Source organism: Xiphias gladius, chromosome 7 (assembly GCF_016859285.1).
Source record: "Xiphias gladius isolate SHS-SW01 ecotype Sanya breed wild chromosome 7, ASM1685928v1, whole genome shotgun sequence".
NCBI lineage: Eukaryota > Metazoa > Chordata > Actinopteri > Istiophoriformes > Xiphiidae > Xiphias > Xiphias gladius.
In genome coordinates, this window is record NC_053406.1 from 484,772 (window position 1) to 510,995 (window position 26,224).

At 38.3% G+C, this 26,224-nt stretch overlaps 1 protein-coding gene across 7 annotated transcripts in view; it reads right to left on the reverse strand.

The window, feature by feature from the left end:
• Nucleotides 1-26,224, reverse strand: part of tpst1 (tyrosylprotein sulfotransferase 1) — a 60,234-nt gene that overhangs the window by 27,516 nt on the left and 6,494 nt on the right. For 5 of the 7 annotated variants that reach the window (XM_040130312.1, XM_040130311.1, XM_040130310.1 and 2 more), the window contains exon 2: nt 8,124-9,157. In XM_040130312.1, the coding sequence (XP_039986246.1) occupies nt 8,124-8,980 (857 nt within the window). In that variant the 5' untranslated portion in view covers nt 8,981-9,157. Of the gene's footprint in view, nt 1-8,123; nt 9,158-12,420; nt 12,442-25,646; nt 25,716-26,224 lie in introns of those variants that run through there. The other 2 variants (XM_040130307.1, XM_040130309.1) reach the window with 2 other exon arrangements.

Genomic DNA, 26,224 nt, shown 5'->3' on the forward strand with positions numbered 1-26,224 from the left:
AGTTTATTAACATTCAAAATAATCATTAATTGCAGCCATATTTAGCTTTTAAAGACTAAAAAGAAGAGTGTAACAGCCTCTAATTCTTGAGGTCTCCAGTCAGAACTTTTTAAGGTGACAATCTAAAAAAATTATATCATATCTATAAAAGGTATTATTGAGAAAATTGGAAAATTGGCATTTTCTGACAACTGTTCAACTATCCACCAACTGTTGGTCATTCACACAAAAACTAACTTCTCTATGAACAATCTAGCTGATTGCCTATTGTTTCAAAACTTACCACTCAGTTAGCCTTTTTGAGCAGAATAACTACACAGTCCACTCACTCTTTTCAAACATCGAAATGATGCAGAGTAGTGTTTCTTAAATAAAGACAACATCTTAGGCAGAGTACAATAATACAGACACTGGCATGCAAAGAGCATATTAACAATACTGAGGAAAAAGCCATGAGTTGAATTTACAGTATGGTTAACTAAAATTGCACTCTCTCAAATCACATTTTGTGATAAATTGTTCAACCCCAACAGTGTTACTCTCCTCCGACCAGGTGGATGTTTGGATTTGTACCAAGGCTGAAGGCCAGATACAGATACTCAACAGTACAATAAAATATTGAAGAGACACTTCATGGTTATAAACATTCCATTTGTCTGTTTCCTGTCATCAAACTTAAATCATTTATAATCACATTCGTGAACAAGTGACACACAAACTTCTTTTCTTGTCTTTAAATGTGATGTGACAAAACCTTTCCGCCCATCACATGACCACTTCCTTTCAGGCAGATGCTCTTTATGGCCTCCAGCTCGTCAATTATTCATTGCTGGGCCAGCTTTACCCAAGGTGGTGTTCTGTATCACCAACAGCTGATAAGAGAGATAGAGACATCAAGATCACAAATAGGATAGAGAGTTGGGAATGGACTGGCTCCGTTTTTGGATATCAAAGCCAGGTAATTGATGTTAATGCTAAGACAAGGTCCCACCCTGGAGCTTAGTTGTCCACTGATTGAGATTGTCATGTAAGTAGAGACCCAGAGCCATGGGATAGTGGAGAGCAAGGAGTGCTGGTGGTTGCAGTGGGCAAGAGGCATTTTCTGCCACGTGTCATGGGGATTGACTTTTAATGCACTGAGGGCAAAGTACTTGAGATGAGGTGAGGCAAAATGTTTGATGGTAAAAGGTAGTTGTGATGCCCTGAAGGCTACTTGTGGCTGGGCTCTTCTTACATCAAACCGTATCAGGACCCTTTTAGGAGAGAGGTATGACATTGGACCAAAGCCTGTAATCGCAGACACGTAGACTGTCTACTGATTAAAAACTACTGTAGAATGTATACAGAGTGAAAATCTTAAAGAATACATTACACACTATTCAGCCACAACATTAAAACGGGTAACTGGTTTTAATGGTGTAGGGGAAATTGCCTAATTCCTTTAGTAAACATTTTGTGTTAATTGAGAGTGATTTAGAAATTATACTGATATGCGAGTCACTGGCTTGAATTATGTGAAATGGAGGCCAGACATTCTATAGGTTACATTCCAATTACACATTAAAATTGCAGATTTCACTGATTATCACACCAGTAGGAAAATATGAAAACAACTTAGTTACATTTACTGTTGTATTATTTTGTAAGTATGAGTCAGTATTGTCCTGGAAGTCACTCTTGTATCTTAAGGCATTGTTGACTTTGTGTATGACTGCGCCTGCTAATACTGGGCTATTAGACATGGACATGCAGGACAAAACAGTGTTTACATGCCTATATTCTGCTCAGCTGCGAGGGCTCTGGTTAAGGTCCCCATTCATAAATATTTGATGGAAATCAATTTGTGGAGGGGTGACGTGTGCACTAAATGACCGAGATTTGCATCTGGATCCGAAAGGGCTTTTTCACTCTACCTCCCTGTGCAGACATTTAGTCTGTTTTAGCCTCACATTTGTTTTTCTATTTCAAGCATTGTACCATTCTATAGTTATGGTAGGAAAAGAGGTTAAAAACACAAATCCTTTTTTATGAAAACATGACCACTGAAGTAGATTTTCCAGTGTCTGGACACAAATGATGATAGAGGGTTATGAGAGACAAGGACAGTGTGGCCTTACAGAGAATTTCAAGGGTCTTTAGCATTGAGTTATAGTTGCCCAAGTTGGAGCAGCATGGCTGAAGACCACTTGAAAGTCTCCATGGCATCTCTGCGTGAACCACAACATGCCACACAGCATCTTAAGATGAGCTCTTGAATTTTGCAGGCTGGTTTATAGGATTTATGTAATACTTAATAAGATGTGTATTCATTATGTTTATTTTACTTTATATTTACTTCTATATTTTTAAGGATTAACCCTAAAGCTAAAAACCAAACAATTTCATGGTAAAGGAACTAGTAATCTGTTATTTTAAAAAGCAACCAAAATCTGATCTAAACTTCTTTCTAAATAAATAAATCAGTGCCTATATGATGTTAACATAAATGAAAAAGGGCTTTAAGTTTATAGAGCTTAATTTTTACTTTTAAACTGTCATGAAGGCCTTAAGCATGATCATAGTAGTGACACAACCTCAATAAATAACTACAACAGCCTCCTATCAAGCAAAGATGGATGTCATGAGCTCTGTGATGTAAATAAATATTAAAAATACTAGATGTCTGTTACCAGCAATATCTAATCACAAAAAACACAATGACTGAACTGAAGCAGTAGCGAAGAGGTTTCTCTAAGCTGCGCTCAAAAGGTGATGCTTGTGGGCATTTTACTGTGTTTTCTGACTACAAGCATCACAAGTTTAAAATAATTTTTTAACCTACTCTGTACTTGAAGGTTACTCATGTACAACTGCCATGCACTGAATGCTGTTATATTTCTTTTAAAAAAAACTCTGTTTATTAGGTTTTACAACTTTTCCAACGTTACACAAACAATCATACATGCAATCATACATCCTTCCTTCCCCTCCCCATAGCAGCGATAAACAGGAAGAAGTGTTGACATTAAGAGACCATTAAATGCAAAATAGGTAGTGGGGATGTACAGAGTCCCAAAACAAAACAAAAAAAAAATGTAACTGTAAGCAACAACTTATAAGAGCCCTGTATGTCCAGTGTTGCATAGATGGCATAGTCATATCAAAGACAAAATTACCATTGTGTAAAGATGATGTAAATAAAGTTCCAATGCCATTGGGCAAAAAAGCTGAATTTCACAGCAAGTAAGTCTTATGTAGCTGACAGGACGTGAATGCTGTTCACCACGAAGTACTCGGTCCCAATTAGAGGCAGGTCCTTATATATCATTGAGCTCCAAGGCCACACGTAAACATAACATTTTGGCAAAATAAGGCATACAACCCTGTGCAAACCCCCAAGTCATGCCATTACAGTAAAAATAGGGTTCCTACACTCAATGCATGGACCCCTAAGTGTATGTATGTATGCATGTGTAAGTGCATGTATCTGAAGTGTTCTATCTAACATTCTATGGCTTTAATTATCCCCAACCTCTGGAACCACTGTTAAGGTCCTTAGATAGATTTCTTACATAACATATCAGGTAAAATCTAATCTTCTCTAGGTTAATTTGATATAATACACCCTTGATTCATTTATTATGGGTGGGTGGGGATACATGTTTCCATTTAAGAGGTATGAAACATGTAGCTGAAAGAGAGGTAAAGGAGATCATTCTGTTAGGATACAGGGTGTTAGTCCTTAGGGGGGGCACCAAACAGGGCCGTGATTGGTACAAGTTGTGATAAACAAAAGCAGATTGTTTCTGAAGTCTGACTGTTTAAACATTTAGTTTGAGTTGGCCTGTGACAACAAAGAACCAGACTCAAAAACTAAACTGATCTCAAATACAGTTAAGAAAAGGGATGAAGCCAAGAGTCAAGCATGCTCAGTTGGATACACATCTCTTTAAATCCAGGGTTTTATTAGACTTGGGTCAAGGCTACAGTTGCCTTGTCAAACTCACTCTTTTCACTCTGTTTTTCCATGACCACTTGTTGTTTACTTTTACACAACCATAAAAGTAACACATGGCAACTGTTTACAGGTTAGAGGTCCATATTTAAACCCAGAAGTGAGGAAATTGGTTGATGTGACATTACTGGATATATTTTGAAAAACTTCAAAGGATGAAATGTGTTTAAACATTATTGTCTTTATGTTAGTATTATGAACAGCTTTATGTTTCTTCTTCAATCTCTCCTTCTTGCAGTGAGGGGTTCAGAGTTAAGAAGGCCATCCTTCAACAACAACAACAACAACAACAAACAAGTAGGTTCAAGCTCGTGTCAAAACATCAGCACTGCTGAAGAGTCCTTGAGAGAGAATGCCAGTGCTCTGATGTCATGAGAAGGGCTAGAAAAGTAACATTCCTCTAAAAAGATTAATCATTTATCATTATAGCTGTGTATTAATGTTGGCCTTTGTCAAATTTCTAAATAAATCCAAATGCCTTCGTGAGAATGCATGCACAGTTAGCTAAACATAGGCATACTGCACAATCTTTTCATCAGTAGTAGGCAGATTGTGTCCCATGGGCCAAACCCCACCATCCAACAAAAATATTTGGCCCTATGATGAAAGATGAGGTTTCCCCTCTTATAGTTTACATTAAAACTTTGACAGGACTTTTTTTCTTTATAAACGTACTGAAGATAAAAATGTGAACACAAGGTTCATGTAAATCCCAGTAAATATTACTTGCCATGGTTCAAAAGCTTGCAGCTGCTGCACCTTTTTTTTTTTTTTTTTTTTTTTTTTTTAAAAACAGCATTATAACTGTGCATTTTTATTTTTACTCTATTGCCCCCTATCTGTTAAAGTGCAATTCAGTAGAAATGGTAAATGAAATTGCAAAACAATCTTAACTTTTGTCTCCAGGGTGTTCTAAATAAAGTATGTCCCAAGTTTGGTTAAGAGTAGGAAGTGAAAAATATATTCTGATAACAAATTCAAGTGACATCAAATCTTGAAGCTGCACACAGAATCCACAGGTTAAAGATTTTTTCGTGTACACCTCATGGTTTATGTGTGATCAACAAAGATCTCAAAACATCAATAAATGACCACATGGTGGTGCTATTGTAACAAATTTTGAACATGTGAAGCATTTCACTTTGGGCTAGCTGTCTGTCAAATCCAATTCTGTAGCCTTTACAATTTCTGAGATTAGGGATTTTATGCACTCCTCATTAAATAATTAATATCACATTAAATATAAGAGATATCAACAAGCTGCTGACAAGCTACTATGGGCTAATCATGCTTGACATTTTAAAAGCTGAACCATGTTTCTAGCCATTACTGTCTCTGAGTAATAGCAATTTGTATTAATCAATTTTAGTTGTTTTTTTTTTTTTTACTATAGCTCCCCCTGGTGGCAAAACATCAGTCTTATTCGTCATCTCAGTCTGTACACATGGTTTGAATTTGGTTGCAAATGGATGAAGCATTCAGGAGTTACAGTAGGTTGAATTTGACCACACCCACAAAAGTTTTTCAGCCAGTCATGGAAAAACAGTACATGATATCTCAAACCAAACATATGGGCAGTGTTTGGGGTCATCCAAATAGGGTATGTAACAAGTTTGGTGATGCTTGGATGGACATGTAGGATAGGGAGTCAGAAGTATGTCTAGCAAAAACTTCAAAATGGCAGGAAAATGTTTATGACGCAAATGCCCCTGGCCTATACCAATCTCTTCAGCACCCTCCACAGACACCAAGTTTCAGTCTTGTAGCCTTTATAGAAATCCATCCTCACTTTTTACTACAATAGAAGTGGGACGAGTTCATAAAGTTTGCAGGAAAGGCAAAAGGCATTTCAAAAGAAATCTGTTCAATGGATGCTAAACTTTTTAACAAAAACCATGAGTGTTCTAATATGCAGACAATAACAAAATGTGGCCTAAATCATCTCCAGGGGATATGGAGTGTGTTTTGGTTCATTTTAGCAGGAAGAGTGTGGTAGTAGAGGGGGGCAGACAGAGGCAAGGAATGGGGTTGCACCCATTCAGCGTTTTCCTCAAAAACTTCCAGAGGCCAGCCTTCCAAATCATTGAAACCAAAACAACTCTGACACCAGGTAGGGCCATTAGGAAAACCTGTTTACAGTACAGTAGTGCAAACATAATCTCATGTGTTTTAAGTCACTAATGAGTAGGTTCCTTGCTGTACTCTGCAGCAGGATGTTTAATTTCCATGTAATGATGGAAAGTCTGGAAGCTTTGTGAAAACATAGATAGGATATATTTCAAGGCCAGAGGTCCATGCTTTTTAAGGCCTACAGGAGGTGTGATTATATAGAAAGTGATTCTTTACTACAACTACACACACTACTTACCTACTTGTCATTCTATCTTCATGTTACAAGCCGATCCATACTTTTCTTCCCTCCAGGCTAAGTAGTTACAAGTTAAGTAGCTAAGAACATGTCCAAACTAATTTTTATTGCACTGGGAATGTGATATGGTAGGCCCTGCTTACCATGTGGAGCTTGCGAGCCTGGAAGAAATCCGAACTTGTTGCAACAGCAAATATTTATTTAACCACCACTACAATGGGCTATTAAATGAAGCAGTAGAGGAAGCATCTGGTAAAAGTGATGCCTCTTAGAAGTTGCTGCCTCAGTATCAGGGTCAAAATGGATACATTAAGCGGATTGGGCCCAATTTTAGCCCAATTTTTTGCCAGATCAGTCGTCATTTCAAGTGCAGTTAAGGGGGGTGAAGACAATTGATTAATCTGCTGTACGATTAACCATCTCGCTATCAGACGATCACATGAATTTCTAATGTGTCAGAAATTTTGGTCTGCTGTCTGCAGTGTATGTAGCTCCACCATAGGATTATCCAAATGGCTGCTGTCAAAAAAAGTATTATATATTGTAGCCTTGTTTTAATATTATTGGCGTAGTATTTTTCATGTCGTGGCCAAAACAGTAGTCTTGAGACTGCGGTGATACACACACATATAACTGAACTTTGCTAGAGAACAGACATCTACTGCCATCTACTGCTATATTAGTTGTATTTTTCATTTTACCATCAGTTCGTAATAAAATTGCAAAAAGTGTTGCATTTCTCTATTTTTGTCACCATTGAGGACACAGCCATCTTATATGAATAATCTTACTTGGAATAATCACTGGAATAGACCGACCAGGGGGGCCCGTGCTTCCATTCAGTGTGATTTCCACATTGTGGCCGGTCGATTGATCCTGTGTAGTCTGAGTAGAGAAATCGCAATTCTAGCAGAGAGGCCGATTAAAATGTGTAGTGCGAGTTGACAAAACATTTAAGATCAATAAAATGGCACAGTGTCTGCCCAGCTTTAGTTATGACAGACATAGCAGAGAAATTCCAGAAACTGCATTCCAAAAGTGTCCAAAATGTCAACAAAGATCAAACTGAATGACCACACAGCAGTGATGGATGGTAATTCAGTGTTATCAATGGTAGTAACCACTTTAGACTCCTGGAAGCAACTAAATGGACTTTAAGCTTAGTTTAAACATACAAAGGGATACAGACAGCCTTTGACCCCCATATTACAAGGAAGTGCATTCAACCCTAATACGACAAACAAGAAATAACAAGAAAACAATGGAGCCATTTCAGTTTGAGGAAACTGCTTGAAAGAGAAAATCTATTCCTAAAAGGCATCACACAGGCCTATGTTGTAATTAAATTAAAGAGTTCTGTCTGGATGTAATGACATGGAAAAGTCTTTCCCAGAGCTACAAACAAAGAGTCACTATGGCCAGAGTGATGTTTTACTCTGTGACAACAATTACTACAGTTAACGAGCCACCAAACACTAAAGTTCAACTAAACTCAACCAAGTTAGTCTACAGATTCCATCTAATTAGAGCCACTGATGATTCACTGTCTTACTTCTACAAACTCATTTTCCCCTTAAAATTCAAACAATTATGAAAAACACATGACGTGGGAAAGGTCCACTGGCACCCTTGCTTGTAACTAATACCATGAACTATACTTATACCTTTCAAAGTCTGGGCACAGAACAAGGTGTCAGGGCTTGGAGTTGGCTGGGCTAGGGAAACAAAAAAGGAAATTAAGGCGTTGTCAGCAATACTTACTTGGAGAGGGACACTCCACCAGCTTTCCCAATGAGCTCCTCGTGGTGGAGGACAGCATCATTCCAAGGAATGTCAAGGAATTTCAGCAGTGTCCTCATCCATTTCTCAGGATGGAGGACCAACTGTTCATAGTGCACTGGAAGGCATTTATCAGCCGCCTCCAGGCACTGAGTGTACATGGTCTCTATGGCCCGATTCCACTTGGTTAGGCAGTCCCGGTAGCTGCCCAAATCAAAGCCAGCAATGGTCACCTTCCGTGAGATCATGGAGTGGACTGAAGCCCGCCCATCACGTATCATGAGTACAAACTTTGCATGGGGAAAGATTCTGGCCAGGTAGGAGAGCGACTTCAGCGCAAAAGGGTCCTTGTTGCACAGGAAGTTGGCAGGCTCACCATGTTTGACGATGATTTCCAGCAGGAAAGCCTGCATGGCGGCGTCCAGCACCTCATCTGTCACACCTGCCTCGTCCAGGCGCATCTTCTCCCGGCCAGAGCGGCTCCACATCTGCTTCATGGCGAGGATACGTGGGATTACGCGGGTTTCCTCACCACAGCGTACCTCTGGGTGGGCATCAAGCATTGCTCGCATTAGCGTAGTCCCACTGCGGGGCACACCACCAATGAAGATGAGTGGCATGTCTTTGTTGTAAACAAAAGGTGTGCTGAGATTCTGGCCTGCTCGTGAAGTGGTCCGCATGCTGCCTCCCAGTGCTGACAGAGGCAGGATTCCACCCAGCTGGCTGCGCTCCTCAATGCGATGGTGGCACTCCATGGCATGGCGGCCCAGGTAGAAGACCGTGACCGAGCTGATGACCAGACAGGCCACCAGCAAGTTCTGTTTCAGCTTGCCAAACATGTTACAGGCCACAGACACTAGAGGACAATATCACCACAGGGGCAACTGGGGGAGGGATAGGAAAAAGGAACTGAGGGACAATTAAGGTTCCCACCCTTTATGGTTGTTTGCTGGGAACCGGGCATGGATCAAGCTCCCTCGTGCAGAGCAGGCGTCGAGTTCCCAGCTCCATGAGGCCTGGATTGTGGCACAAAACACAAAAGACATAGTTAGTTCTGATTATACACCAGAACAACATTCACTGAGCCAAGTTAACAACAAAACCTAATCAAATGTACCATTTTATGTCCCAGATTCTAATTACATGTCACAGATGTCAGGCACCAAGACATTGTCATTATTTTATATATCGAAAGCATCTCAGAGCAAATCTACAGAAAAAAAAATTGTCAATTGTCAATTCTTTTTAACTGACAGGCCTTTTGATGCTAAGCCAACATTACTGTGCAATTTCACTTTGCAGAGAGCTGCTTCAAACAGAGTTATGACAATGGAGTTGCTACAAGAAAATTTAAATGAATTCTGTTTTATACACATTTTATGGAGAGTTACTACAAGAATTCAATGCCCACAGAAAGATAAATAAGACGATGACGAGGCTGTAAAACAACAAATCTATGCATTTATAACTAAGGATAGTTCTATGTTTCATCTTGCTGGGCATCACTCTGGCTTTGATTATCTCTAGCATTTACACCATCTGCGACGTTTAGCATTCAGCCTCTAACATACACACACACACGCACACAGACACTTCCCCGACATAAAGTCTACACACTGCAGTGGGCTGGTGGACAGCTTTTCCTCTGCTGTTGAGAAGTAGAAGCTGCAGGCTTAGTACAGCTTATTTGTTGAAGAGTTTTCTCTGTGCTGACCCTGCAGCCACAGCCACACTACTGAACAAACAGCCTTGTTGGGAGAGGAGGGGGTGACGGATGAGTGCAAGCCACAGCAGGTCAGTGCACTGCACTGCCTCACTTGCAAACCACATATTCAGTCTGGCGTGAGTTTATTATTAGGTTAACCTAACCTGAATAAAAAATGTTGGAAATAGTGGCAGGTAGTAAGTAATCTACAACCTTATTAAACCTGGTTTCTGTAATCAGGGTAGGTGCTTAGAGAAACGTGATTTCCCTAAATAGACTTCTCCTGGAAAAATAATTTTACAATCTGTACACACAAAGGGGTTTCTAATCACCTTTTTACATGTGAATATATGTATGACAAAGACTTTAGACAGGAAAAATATAGCTGTGACAGCAAAGCGGTGGGATTAAGTGGAGAATGTTATAGGCAGGGATGCATCCTCATATTCAAAATTATGCAATTCAAAGTTCTAGCTTCTAGATAGTCTAAAAAAAGTCAATTTCCACTGTTGAATAGTTGACTAATTGTAAAGAAAAAGCTGCACTCTCTCTTTCTAAACAGACTTAGAGTCAGCAGCCATACTAGCAGCTCTGTGAAGCTTTACTTCGGCTCAGTGGTCCTTTGTGCATAATGCTAAAGTGCTAATACTAACAGTGCTAACATTCATATAGTTAGCAGGCAGTGTTTCCGCTATATACACTTTGCACAAGAAGTGGAGATATGTGGTGACACCCATCCAAGGCAAAAATGAAAGAGACAAGGAACAGAAAAAGAAAGAGAAGAGAGAAAGGTAGATTTAACTAACTAACATTAAGTTAAATAGATTTTCATATTAACTCAAACCACTGACATAATACGCATGTGCACCCCCCAGGTACAACAAAACTGTTCATAGTCACACTGGCCAAATTGGTGGTGCCATCCCTAGAGCCTCACCACTAGTGAGGCTAAAAAAAATAAAAAATAAAAAAAATAAAAAATAAAAAAAAAATCAGAAAATAGCACATTTTATCACTCGTGTAGTTACATTAAGTATGTCATGATTCCAAAATAATGATGGGAGTAGGGGAAAGATCTAATTACCCACATGCTGCACGTATATGTGGATTTAAAGTAGCCAGGTTACTGCAGTGCATGTACAGTGGTATGAAAAAGTTTGGCTACCCCTGGGCAAATTACATATTTTGTTGATTTTTGAAGTGAAAAGAAGTTGCAGGAAACAAAATTAGCTTCTTCAAATGTTAGTCCACTAATACTTTTTATTTTGTGATAAAAACAGTATTTGTGGAATGTGCAAAAGTTTGAACTCCCTTCTACCTGTAAAACGCTCAGAACTTCATTAACTCATTAGATCTAAACTGACTTGTTAGGACTTGTAAGGTGGGTCAAGAACTGTCATTAGGAATAGTCAGCTGATTAAAAGTTCTCTTACTCTTCAAACTTTATGGTAACACTCAACAACCATGGACTCCTCTAAGCAACTGATTGAGTATCTGAAATTAAGCTAAGTGATGCCTATAAAGCAGGAGAGTTTATAAAAGGGTATCAAAGTGTCTCCAGCTCAAAATTTCCACTCTTTGAAATGTCGTTAGGAAATGGCAGTTAAGGGGAACTGTGGAAGTCAAGACAAGATCTGGAAAGTCAATAAAACTTTAAGATAAAACTGCACGTTTGCATCCATATGGGGGTTTGACTTTACACAAAAGGAGCTGCACGAAGATTTAACTAAACACAGGAGTGGTGGTACAACATTCCACTGTGTAGCATTGATACACAAACAGGGTCTACATGGTAGAGTCTTAAGGAGGAAACTTTAACTGTGACCTCATCACAAAAGTCAACATCTAAAGTCTGCAAAGCAACATCTGGATAAGACAGAGGATAGATTTAGTTAAAACTGAGCTCTTTAGAAACAATCACCATAGGTGTGTTTGGAGAAAAAAAAAAAAAAAGTAGCAGCATTTGATGAAACTGTTGAAACTGCATGACGGTGAAAATACTCTACTTTGGGGTTGTGTGACAGCAGGTGGCACGGGAGACACTGCATAGATAGAGGAAAGAATGGACATCACTAAATATCAGCAAAATCTGGATGTAAATTTCCTGCAGTCAAGAAAAGGAAACTGAAAAGAGGCTAGCTTTTACAACAAGACAATGATCCAAAGCAAACCTACTTCAAAAAATACAAGGTTGGAACTATGGAACGGCCCTTATAGTCCCCTGACCTGAATATCGCTGTAAGTATTTGGGTACATCTCCAACATGCTGCCTGTGCATGACAGCCTGAAATTTTGAAGTGATGCGCGGAACATTTCTAAATCAAGAACAGAAAGACTCTATCGCCAGAGAGGGGTTTCTTAGGTACTGACTTAGTAGGGCGCCCAAACTATTGCACATGTCAATATTAATGTTTAATTTTTTTGTATTTTTTAAGTTCATGAAATAACGTGCTGACGTGCTGAGGTGAGCCTACTGAGTCATTCCTGGTTGCCGGCGTTTGTGAGTTTATTAGTAGACCAAAACCATGACAACCCAGAGTTGAGACCAGGAGGCAGAGTTGCAGTCTTACTCACTTCTCTGTGCTTCCTTTACAGCAGTCACCCACCTAAAACAGACTGGATCTGCCCTCCAACCACCTAAATTAAGTAAATTAAAAATAAACATAAGAGGAGTTGTACACAAAAATCTAATGTATATTAAGACCACTGCTGCAAAAGTAAAACAAAATAGGTGAATTAAATGTGTTTAACATTAGATCACTCCCATCTAAAGCTATATTAGTAAACGATCTAATGTCAAATCATCATATTGATTTATTTAGTCTTACTGAAACCTGGCTGTGTCATGATAAATATATTATCTCAAATTAATCCACTCCCTCCAGTCATATTAACACTGGCATTCGTTGATGCACAGGCCAAGGAATTGGAGTTGGAGCCATTTTAAACTGAAGGTTATTTATCAACCCTAAAACTAAACTCAGTTATAACTTATTCGATAGTTTTGTTTTTAGTATCTCACATCCAACCTGGAAAATATTAAAACCTATTCTATTTGTTATTGTTTACTGCACTCCTGGCCCATAATCTGAATTCTCAGAGTCTTTATCAAGTTTAGTCTTTAGTACAGATGAAGTAATTATCGTAGGCGATTTCAAAATCCATGTGGATGTTGGTGATGCTAGCCCTGGCACTGAATTTATCTCTTTATTATACTCAATTGGCTTTGCTCAGAGTGTAAATAAACCCACTCACTGTTTTAACCACAGCCTTGACCTTCTTCTGAATTATCGCATCGAAATTGAACATTTAATAGTCTTTCCACAGAATCCTCCTTTAACGTACCATTATTTAATAACTTTTGAATTCCTGTTACTGGACTACAATCAATCAGGCAAAAATGTCTTTACTAGATTTCTATCTGATAGTGCTGTAGCTAAATTTAAGGAAGTGATTCCATCAGCATTTAATTCACTGGCATGTTACAATATAACAGAGGACCTCTATGTTAACTTTAGTCCCTCCCAAACTGATCATCTTGTTGATAGTGCTGCAGGCTCAATGAGGATAACACTCAACTCTATTGCCCCTTTAAAAAAGAAGATAATAAAACAAAGGAGGTTAACTCCATGGTTTAACTCCCAAACCTGCACATTGAAGCAAACAATGCAAAAACTTGAATGGATATGGCGTTCACCCGAACTTGAAGAATCTCGCTTAGCCTAGAAAGGTAGTCTTAAAGCATATAGGAAGGCCCTCTGTAATGCCAGAGCATCATTAATAGAGGAAAATAAAAACAACCGTCGGTTTCTTTTCAGAGGCCAGGCTGACAGAGGGTCATAGCTCTATTGATCCATGTATTCCTATAGCTTTCGGTAGTGATGGCTTCATGAGCTTCTTTAATGATAAAATTCTAAATATTAATCGACAAAATCCATCACCTCCTGCCCTAAACCGGCACCGGTTTATCTTCAGTCACTAGAACCATAGAAACAGCTGTAAAATCTGATATATATTTAGACGGTTTATCTCCCATCGACCGACACCAACTAACTTCAACAATGTCTTCATCTAAAACATCAACCTGTCTCTTAGACCCCATCCCAGCTAGGCTGCTTAAGTTTTACATTTAGTTCACACTCCTTTATTAGATATAACTAAGTCCTTTAAAAAAAGCTTTAATTAAACATCTTCTTAAAAAGCCTACTCTTGATCCAAATTTTTTTAGCCAACTATAGACATATATCTAACCATCCCTTTCTCTCTAAGATCCTTGAGAAAGCTGTCACCAACCAGTTGTGTGACTTTCTATCTAATAATAGTTAATTCGAGGATTTTCAGTCAGGATTTAGAGTGCATCATAGCAGACACAGCACTGGTGAAAGTGAAAAAAGATTTTCTAATTGCATCGGGCAAAGGCTTGTTTCCATACTTGTCTTGTTAGATCTTAGTGCTACATTTGACACTAATTACCATCACATCCTATCACAGAGAGTGGAACATTTAATTGGCATTAAAGGAACCGCTCTAAGTTGGTTTAAGTCTTATGTATCCGATTGATTTCAGTTTGTGCATGTAAACGATAAATCCTCCATATACTCAAAAGTTAGTCACGGAGTTCCACAAAGTTCTGTGCTTGGACCATTTCTATTCACCTTATATACGCTTCCTTTAGGCAATATTATTAGGAAACAGTCCATAAACTTCTATTGTTATGCAGATGATACCCAATTGTACTTGTCAGTGAAGCCTGATGAAACCAATCAGTTAGCTAAACTTCAAGCATGCATGAGGGACATAAAGACGTGGATTACCTAGAAACTTTATGCAGTTAAACTCAGAAAAAACTTAAGTTATTGTACTTGGCCCCCAATGCCTCAGAAACACATTATCTAATGATGTACTTACTCTTGATGGCATTGCCCTGGCCTCCAGAAACATTACAAATGTTGGAGTTCTCTTTGATCAGGATATGTCCTTTAACTCCTACAGACAACAAACTTCAAGGGCTGCCTTTTTTCAACTACGTAACATTGTAAATATCAGGCACATCCTCTCAGAAAGATGCAGAAGAACGAGTCCATGCTCTTCTACGGTTTACTGCAGCTCCTTCTTATCAGGCTGTCCCAACAAATCTTTAAATACTCAACAGCTGATCCAGAATGCTCTTCTCTCCCCCTGTCACTTTCTGCAGGTTTTGGAGCTGCAAAGTCTGGATCTGTGACCGCAAACCACCTACTGCCCCCATGATCCTGCTCAACACCCACTGCTTCGATTATTATGATTATCATCATTATTATTATAGTTAGTCTGATTATTATTATTATTATTAACATAGTGTTTATAATTATTAGTTTTACTATTAGTCTCATTATTATTATACCCCTCTCTCTTTCTCTCTCAACCCAGTCGGCCGAGGCAGACGGCCCCCCACCATGAGCTGGGTTCTGTTCAATGTTTCTATCTGTTAAAAGGGAGTTTTTCCTTGCCACTGTCACCAAGTGCTTGCTCATGGGGGAATGTTGGGTCTCTGTAAATATAACTATAAAGAGTACGGTCTAGACCTGCTCTATATGAAAAAGTGCCCTGAGATAAGCTCTGTTATGATTCTGCGCTATATAAATAAAACTGAATTGAGTTGAATTGAAAAAGTAACATTTTTGACCACCACTAGGGCTGGACTAGGGGAATTCTGCGTGGTGCCTGTTCCCCCAGTTAAATTTTCCCCAGGTGCTCCAGTTTCCTCTAATCCCGAAATACATGATGGTTAGTTATCAGGGGTACTCCAGCAACTGCCCTTTAGGCCATGGCCTCAGAACTGAATGGCTGCACGCTGCTCCAATACAAGTTGGGTCAAAGGCAGCTATGAATTTCCCCACACGCATAACTAAAGTATACTTAACCTGATTGGTCTAGGAGTTTTAGCCATACAATCATATATAAGGATATCAAGTCACCTTATTTGCTCTTCTGTCTGTTTACACATATTCCAGATTGTCATGAGTGTAATGGTTAATAGGCTCTGTGAGCATTGTTCTGCGGCAGTGCCACATCAGGGACTCTGACATCAATATTTGACTGTCTGCTGTTCATTACAGTAGAGCAATGAACACAGCTATGCATAGCATATACAGCTATGTTTAGAAATGTCTTTCTGTCTTAAGAGTAAAAGGCAATATCTACTGCTGACTAATGCAAAAATCAACTATTTCCATCTTTGCCCAGCCCAGCCCTGACAAAACCACACACACTGGCTAAAAATGCAAACCTTGAAGACGGCGGTATGATAAATACCCCTGTCTGTAAATGACATGGACATGGAGACATGGCTGACTATTTCTCAAAATATCTGAAGACCGTAGGTTTGGATGGTGAAAGCACCATAGAAATGACTATTAGTTAAAATTTAAAGATACTGCTGTTTTCAGGTCAGATTAAACAAGACTATGTCAAAACCTAGTATATAGCTGGACCGTCCTTTATCCATTTGCTTGTCTCCTACTCTCTGTGCTGACATAGACAGTATTTTTATACACCTGAATTCCCAATATAGCTGTTCTCATTTGTAGGTTTTTCTGTTTCTGTTTTCAGACAACAGAACAAGTATTGAAATAGTGACCGAAACGCAGCCCAATAATACAAGTTAACCAACAGTCACTATCAAACCATTTCCAAGCTACTGCTCTGCACTATTAAAATCCTGATTTTATAACCATGACGTCTTCTGACAAAATCCATATACACATAAGTTAACGAAAACAGCTGTGCTGTGATTTCAGCTCTATTTACTATATTTACCATGATCACTCAGAGAGAATATTAGAAGCTCATTCACGTCTATGTCAGCTGCCGTGTGGTCATTTGAATGAGACTCATAGAAGGGTGTGCCTGCTTAGCGAGAACCCGACGTCGCGCTCGTAGGGCAATACTAGCGACTCTCTTCCACGGAAAATAACTGAGGTTTGTCCAAAAAATCCTTGATTTGTCATTAGGTGCTTTTGTGAAAATAAGTCACTAAAAGGGTGTGAAAAATCGGTTGATCTAGCGACAAAGGCACTAAGTTGGCAAAACTGCCCGTAAAAGCCCCCCTGATGATGCAGTAGAATACGATTGCACCAAAACCAACAGCCAATGGTGTAACTTCAGCAAATCAGTCACACGGCATTCAGCTGAACGATGGTGTATCTTTATCAGTCAGTCAGTCAGTCAGGGACATTTGCATCTATAGGGCTGGGACTGCTGTTGTGGTCCACCCAACAATACTCGTATTGATCTGTGTTAATGACATTGTACAGACTAACTTATTGTTATAATTGCATGAAAGTCCTGAGCATTGAAATGCATCAAAAAGAGAAACAGGTCACAATACCTTCCATTTGACATTTCCTTATAGTAGCCCAATAAAAAATAATATAACAGTACTGGAGAGAAAAATATTGCCAAAAAATGTTGTTTTGATTCCTTAAAAGTGGATCGCAGTCTGTCCTTGCAGATAGAATTAGGTTCTGATAGTCAATTTCATTTTGGATCTGATTCCCCCTTGGAAAAAATACCTGCATGCTACCTTTGTCATGCTTTCTTGCTAACAAATATCTTTCAAACCTTTTATCTCTCCTTGCTCTTTTTATTAGTAAGTAAAATAGCACTGATCGGTCCTTTCAATTGGTTAATTAAAATAATTCTGTAATGGCTAAGAGGACATTTTTGACTCTTGTCTGATGAATTTGCTCTATATAAGTCAGTTTCTGTTCTCAGCAAAAGATCACTTGTGAAAGAAAAGAAGCATCACTCTGTAGCACTATTCTACAACTGCAAGTTGTATACTATATATAGTTATACTATATATAGTTGTATACACTATATATTTTTGCACTTCAACAGCTCAAGTGAGTAGTGACTCTTCTCTAGAGAAAAATACTGTCACTTTAAACCTGTTATTTCAATGTGTCAGATATGTTTTAAATGTAATGCTGTTTATTTCACTTTCAGTTCATTTTCAGGGTTCGTACCCTATTTCTTCTAATAGAAACTGGTAGTCAATTAGAAACTGGGTCTCCAATAATGGGGGTGTGGTTGAGATGAACAAATTAAGGCCAGCCCAAAATACAGGCTGGGGAAAAAACAAGGATGGATAAAGTCCTGTTGCCTCTCATATAATGTGCAATCCAATTAGGCATAATGTGCATTTCAACCGCTTGAATTTAACACATTCAACAATATAATCATGCTATTTTTACAGGGTTAAAACTGGCACAATAATGGTCTTTGATTCATTAATTCTGATTCACTTTGCTTTGTTGTCCTTTAATCCCACCCGGCTGTTGTTGCATATGGTATGCCTGCAAATGTTTCACGATAAAAGCACTGTTAAGAAATGAAGGGTTTCTGTCCACAGAAAAAGCTTTTAATTTGAAAGTTACATGAAGTGTTGACTTTGTATTAACAGCATAATGCAGTAACTTTACAAGGGCAAACGGGAGCAGATCAAAATGTGGCTCCCTACTGAAATATGACCAAATATACTGATCAAACGAAGAGCATTAGAAATAAAGGCGACCAAGAGCACATATCAGAGGTGACCAAGAACCCAATGGTCACTCTGACTGATCTTCCGAGATCATGTGTGGAGATGGGAGAAACTTCCAGGAGGAAAACCATCACCGCAACACGCCACCCAGATTGGGCTTTATGGCATAGTGGCCAGATGGAAGCCTCTCCTCAGTGAAAGACAAATGAAAGCCCAATTGGATTTTGCAAAAAAGCACCTAAAGGACTCTCAGACTGTGAGGAACAAGATTCTATGGACTGATGAAACCAAGATTGAACTGTTTGGCCTAAATTCGAAGCGTAATGTCTGGAGGAAACTACGCACCGCACATCACATGCCCAATACCCTCCCAGCGGTGAAGCATAGTGGTGGCAGCATAATGCTGTTGGGTGTTTTTCAGTGGCAGGGACAGGGAGACTGGTCAGGGTTGAGGGAAAGAATTGGGTCTGAATACATATTTAAATTTTCCCTTTTGAATATATTTGCAAAAAATTCTAAAATCCTGTTTTCGTTTCATCACTATAGGGTATTGACTGTAGACTGATGAAGGAAAAGGTGAATTTAAATTATTTTTGCATAAAGCTGCAACATAAAATGTGTAAATTTAGTGAAGGGGTCTGAATACTTTCTACTTCTATCTGAAGTACAAAAACTTTAATTATTCGAGGTATCATGAAGATTTTTTTAGTTTGAACAGCCACGAAATATCAGGGCATCTGACACATTCCTGCTGCAGGGACGCTCTTAGTTTGTAGGAAATTCCTTGAAGAAAATTGCAGCTCTTTTTTTCCTCTTTGGCAGTGTCTTTCCCAGTGTACTGTGCTGATTATAATACAGCGCCAACACATCGGCGTAATGCCATGATTGCAGTTACAAATGACAGAAATCCACCAACGCTAATAGAAAATAGTGTTTTCAATTAAAGACACCCGGCAGAGTTTTGAAGAGAGCTGGAGAAGGAACGAAATGTGACGGAGGCAACCAGCTTCTGTTGACTCAGTTATATAAGTTAGGAGCATTTCACACAAAAAAAAAAAAAAAAAAAAAATTACCGCTAATCCTTGCATTTGCCTCCCTCTGAGAGGGAGCTCATACAAAACTAAGCTGCAGATAAATGCTTCACATATTCCATCTGCACCGTGAATGGGGAATATAGAATGTGTGTAAACTGTGGTAAAGTTCTTACAGTGAAACATCTGACAATATTTATTTCTTTTTTTTCCCTGTCTTCGCGCTTTTTGTTTTCTTTCAGTCCACCCACACAATCTCACATCTCTGTCTTCAGTGTTTAAGGGTGGGGGAAGTCACAAAGCATGCCAGGCTGCCAACACCTTTAGTCTTACAAGTTAGAGTACAAGAAGGGCCTGCCGTTTCTCCAAGGCTGTTGCAACTGGCCTTAAAAGGAAAGTCCACCTTCTGATTCACTTTTACAGTTAGATATTATAAAATATGGGAGGTTAAGTTCACTCCAGGTAATCTCACTGAAATAAAATGTTTTCAAGGAAGAGCTTCCTAAACCACAGCTTCACAGAAAAATACAGACAGAGAAGCAAACAAAAAAAACAATATAGTATACTAAATAAGTGGCCAAATATGATCATCTATAAAAGTTAATAGATGAGATAGAGTTTTGCAGAAAATCAAAGGAAGCAAAGCAGGTGAGAGTGAAAGATGATGAGAAAGCCATAAGATTAAAAGGTGAAAAACAAAGAGGTGGAAGGTGAGAAAGACAACAGATGAGTCACTGGTATAATCAGAGGCCAGTCTAGGTAAAGCAAATTATAGACAAACTATAGAGTAAAGCAAACTAAAACTATACACTAATCCTAATTCACAGTGAGTAACCTAAGTGCTTTACATAAAAAATTTAGTTAGAATGAGAATAAAAATTAAATGAGAGGACGGATAAATCTGATTGATTCCATCTGTGTAAATAAACACAAATAACTACAATTAACAGAGCAGATATGCAGAGAAGTCCATGGACATACTTGACTTTCCATTACCATGCTTTATCTATCATCTATCTTTCTCATTCTGGACTTCATATATTCCCAGAATCCCTTTAAACAACTCAGCAGGTACACTGTATCATGGTATAATGATGCTGGGAACAAAACTAGAAGACCTGAAATACTACCCGACCGTGAAAAGCTTTGGCATCACATTAACATAAAATAATTTTCATTTCAATGGTTACTTTGCAAGTTTCTATTGTTAACCGCTCAACCTTTAGAATCCTGTCCAGATAATAGTGATGAATTCAAAAGATATTTACAGTGGTGGAAGACACTTTTTTTACTTAAGCAAAAGTACCATTACCACAGTGTACTTGAAGTAAAAGTCCTGCATTGAAAATCCTATTTAAGTGAAAGTACTGACGTATTAGCAGCAAAATATACTGATTTTGAAGTATCAAAAAGTAAAAGTACTCACTCTGCAGTCCCCTGTGACTTGATATATTCAGTGGAATTTTTAGGTGGAAAAATTGTGGGGAAACAATTACTACTTTGGACAGATGCAAGACCAAAAAATTATACAATTTAACAATTTGACATAATCTGTAATAATAATAATAATAATAATAATAATGTCATAATGTCTAATTTAATACAGGTGATAATCTGATTGAGCACAACTACAGTCAGTCAACCCCACCTGGCATCAAATTTGCGTCATCCGTTTTCATTACCAAAGACTTTGGCCATGTGAATTGTTTTCCCTCTCGAGCCAAGAGCAATTAAAACACCATTTTAATTTTTTTCCATCCTGATACTGATTTCAAATTGTAGAATAATGATAAACAGCAGCAGCTGAAAATTTTTTTTATGTCATGAAATAATCCAGAATTGTATTAATTTCTCAATTACTCAGGACCACTAAAACCAAACCTGTTGCCAGCAGGTGGAGTTTAGCCACACTTGCCCAAAATTACCTGTAGCAACTACATATATCATTTTATACATACATTAGATTGTTAATACAGATTCATCAATGTGTACGCAGCATTTGACTGCTGTAGCTGTTTGAGGTGAAGCTAGTTTAACTATTTTATATACAGTTAGGTCGTTCAGTCTAGTGGTTCCAAACTAGGGGTTGGGCCCCTGCAAAGGGTCTCAAGATAAATCTGAGGGGTCGTGAGAAAGTTAATTGGAGAGGAAAGAAGAAAAAATAAAGCCCTGATACACAAAGTTAAATTATTTTTTCAAAGAAATTTCTCTCATCTTTGATGTTTTATGAAAATAAAACAATTTTATGTAGTTTTATCTAAATAAAACCATCTGAGAAGTTTAGAGAGGAAATGTGTAGCAATACATCTGAAAACATAACAAGAACCCTTTTTTGCAAGGGGCTACAAGCCAGAAAGGTTTGTTCGGATGTAACTATAGCTGCCAGATGAATTTGGTGGAGTAAAAGCACATTCAACTCTGAAATGTAGTCCAGTACAAGTATAAAGTAGCATAAAATGGAAACACTCAAGTAAAGTACAAGTACCTCAAAGTTGTTCACTACACCACCACTGCATGTTTAATATAACCATGATAATTCCAAATAGCCCAGCAAGACAGTATGCTATTGGTTTGTTGTTCCTATTTTGCACAAATTGCTGGGATTTCGTCCCCGCCTTGAAAAAGTATCATTCCATTCATTATGGTCAAATCAGGGTCATCATAGGACTCTGATGTGTTCCCTGCTTAAACTCTACTGTAATTGGAGACAGCGCTATTTCTTTCTCTTCAGAAGATTTCTCCACGTATGATAACAGTACCATACCCCGCTTTTGATACTGATATCAAAAAGACTTGTTTCCAAACTCTACTATAAAAACATGTTCTACAAACCAAAAAAAAAGAAAGCAAAGTTCTCAATGTCAAAAGTTTTAAAGTCTACACACAAGTAGTTGCATAATAATATTACCTGAATACGAGTCTAGAACTGGCAAAATCTGACTATAATCAGTAAAATACAGTATGTGATCAAAGAATAAGTAAGACAGAGTACAAATCTGACCAGGGACCGGATCTGATAAAGTTTTGGATACTTGCTGCTATGGACACATTTCAAAAGGAATCGGAAAAAAAATTAAAAAAAAATAGAAATGAGTATCGGTATCCAGTCCTGCCAAAATGCTAGACAGATGCAAAATGTTTTATTGTTTAACTCAACTGTAGCTGCACAACTGAAAATATCTAAACATGACATCACATCATCTGTGTGAGGCTGGTTTGAACAAGTATAATGAAAAACATGAACCACCAAACAACAGACTTGGACCAGAATTGTAAAGGACATTGCAAGTAGCTGTGCTACTCTGTGTATTTTTGCCTAAAATTAATTTTCAAAATCTGGAAAGGAAAAAGTGGAAAAGGACCTAAAGATCTCTAGATATAGTAGTAATAGTTTCTTTAGTGTTTAAGTCACAAAAATGCCTGAAAACAAACTCCGGTTGAGATTCAAAGCAGTTTCATGTTACACCTTACACTAGGGCTGAAATGTGTTTGTGATAAATTAATTGAGGCTTTTTTCTCCTGTTACTGACACTGTATCCTCCTTGCAGGATATTTTTCCCATTGATCTGTTAGTGGAAGCAGTGGAGCCTGAAGCTGCTCTCCATGGAGCAATGATGAAACCAAACCACATCAACACTTAATAACAAGGGTGGCTCTGCACCTTATGTGAGGGGTCCATGATACTGAAAGAAAAAAGAAGCTCATGAAACAAGGATTCCGCTTGGTTTCCTCTCACTTCTCCATCATTTCTGCTTGGTATGAATGCCAGCCAAGTTCCTTCAATTAAATGTTCCATTGATTAATGGATTAATGATCACTCAATCTGGAATAGAAAGGGGAAATCAGCTAATGTGAGCAATCTGTCAAACACTGACGGGAGCTGAAACCAGTCAGTTTGTTGCCTCTATCACTTCATCTGAAAAACAGGAGGGAAAGTAAACAAATTTGAGGAGTTGAGCCAAGGCACCCCACTTCCAACCTTACATTTTACAACAACATCACGTTCATTGAAATAACTTGTCTAACTCTATTTACGTTTTCTTCCTGTTCTCTAAAATCATGACATCAGCAAGCAAAAAAAGTACATTTTTCATCAAATAAAGATAGCCTAATTCTACATTAGCCTTAGTTGTGCATGACTGTATGCTCCAAGATTAATTCTTTGCAATAAATAATCATTCAATTTGACACTAAAATAACAAACTTCTGTCGATTCTTTACATACACTGTGCAGCTGAGACATTCATGACTTTGTTTACATGCAGGCCGCTCAACTGCAGTGCTGATCTTGGTGGGTCAAGAAGGACAGCAGAATGGAAAGAAGGAAGAAAATGAAATTTGATAACTATGCTGCTTTAGCAAAGACATACCAGTCTGAAGTTGTGGAAAGACCTGAGCCCTTTTAAAGATCACCTAGATCTGCTTCAAGGTTGGTGGACAAGACAGTTCAGTTCAGTAGCTATGAACGATGTCCCAGATTATATCCTTAAGTGTAGTCATTCAAATGATAAGGAGTGCAAAAGGCTACAGCAAAAATTAATATATTCATCACTGATTAGTCTGGAGAGTATTTAGTTAAATAATTATTACGTCCGTAAAACATAAGAAAATATGAAATATGAAAAAAAAACCCCAAAGATATTCAATTTACTACATAGATGGAGGGCATGCTGTTAAAGGTGTCGGTGAGACAATGAAGTCCAGTTTGAGTAGCAAAAAGGCTTATCAAACAACAAAAGAAACTGCACAACAGTTTGTAATACTCAGAAACAGTATTTTACAACTCTTGAAAAATTATCACAGCAGTAGAAAACACTGATTATTTGTGATTTTTAAAATACTAATTGTCACCAAAAACTAGTCAAAGTATCAGAAGCTTCCAATCAAAAACATCTGGGTTGGCATCAACTCACAACATACAATGTGTTACCAATATCTATAACCAAAATTGGAATATCATTTCTTCTTCTACTTCTACTTCTACTACTACTAAACTACAGTGTTACAGAGAAACAGAAGTCATCACTGTGGCCATGTTTGTGCACCCTTGGTCTCCCACTGTCATCCTAACAAACTGTTTATTAAGTTTCCAATCAGATATCTGATCTGGTGTATTCCCTAGCTTCCACACAACTGCAGCATCTATCAGCAGGACTGAGACCCTTACACTGCCCATGACCTCTGCCCCTCAGGCTCTGTCATAAATCACATGCAATGAACAAACGCGATCAACCTCAAGCTAGCCTGTATGACAGGGAGAAGAGATGTTGCTCTACAGGCAAGACACTTTCATTTCAGCTGGAGTATAGCCATAATGCTGTGTGCAAACTAACACAACGGTGTGACTCTCTGCTTCTTAATACCTGGCTACTGTTCCTCTACATCCAGGCATTATCTGCAGGGATTACAGAGCAAATAAACTAGGGAAGAGGGCAAATACACACAACCACACGAAATCACAAGCAAAAGGATGAGGAAGGGATAAAGACTCAATGGCTGAACAACACAGAGTATATACAGTTTGGTCCATAAGTATTTGCACAGTGATACAATTTTTGTAATTTAGCCATACGGAAAGAAAAAAAAAATACAACAAAATTTTGCCTCTGTACACCACCACAATGGATCTGAAACAAAGCCGTCAAGATGTGACTGAAGTGTAGACTTTCAGCTTTAATTCAAGGGGTTTAACAAAAATGTCCCATTTAATATTTAGGAATTACAGCCATTTTTATACATAGTCCTTCCATTTTCAAACCAACATAATTATAAGGATTATTTTCAATACTTGGATGAAAATCCTTTGTAGTCAATGACTGCATGAAGTGTGGAATCCATGGACATCACCAAATGCTGAGTTTCCTACCTTAAAATGCTTTGCCAGGCCTTTTCTGCAGCCGACGTCAGCTGCTGCTTGTTTGTGGGTCTTTCTGCCTTTAGTTTGTCTTCAGTAATGAAAAAAAAATGCTCAGTTGGGATGATGAGGTATGCTTGGGATCCATTCCTTCTCTATACTCTTCTTCCCATCGTTCTGGGACAAGTTAATCTTAGTTTCTTCAGTCCAAATAATCTTGTTCCAGAACTGGGCAGGTTTTTTTTTTTTTTAGATGTTTTCTGGAAAAGTCTAATCTGGCCTTTCTGTTCTTGAGTGTTACCAGTGATTTGCACCTTGTCATAAACCCACTTTATCTGTTACATTTAAAGTGTCTCTCGATTGTAGTCTTTGACTATGATACGCCTACCTCCTTGAGAGTGTTCTTGGCCCGGCTAGATGTTGCGAAGAATTCTGACGAAAAGAATTCTGCGATCATCCACTTAAGTTGTCTTCCGTGGTCTTCCAGGAGTTTTTGGTGTTGCTTAGCTTGCCAGTGCATTCCTTCTTTTTAAGAATGTACCAAATTGTTGATTTGGCCACTCCTAAAGTTTCTGCTTTCTGTCTGAGTTTTTGTTTTTGAGCTCCAATGAACAGCTACCAAATGTAAATTCATTACATGGAATCAACTCCAAGACCTTTTATCTGCATAATTTTTTCATGAAGTAACGAGGGAACGGGCCACATCTGGCCATGAAATTGATTGTCAATCAACTGTCCAATTACTCTTGAGCCTCTGAAAATGAAGGACTATGTATAAAAATGGCATTAATTCCTAAACAAGTATTAATATTTTTGTTAAATGCCTTGAATTAAAGCTGAGAGTCTACTCTTCAATAACACCTTGATGGCTTGTTTCAAATCCATGGATTTCGAATCCATTGAAAATCCACTGGACTTGAAATCCATCCATTTGAAATCCCTCCATCCATATGATGGTTGACCTTC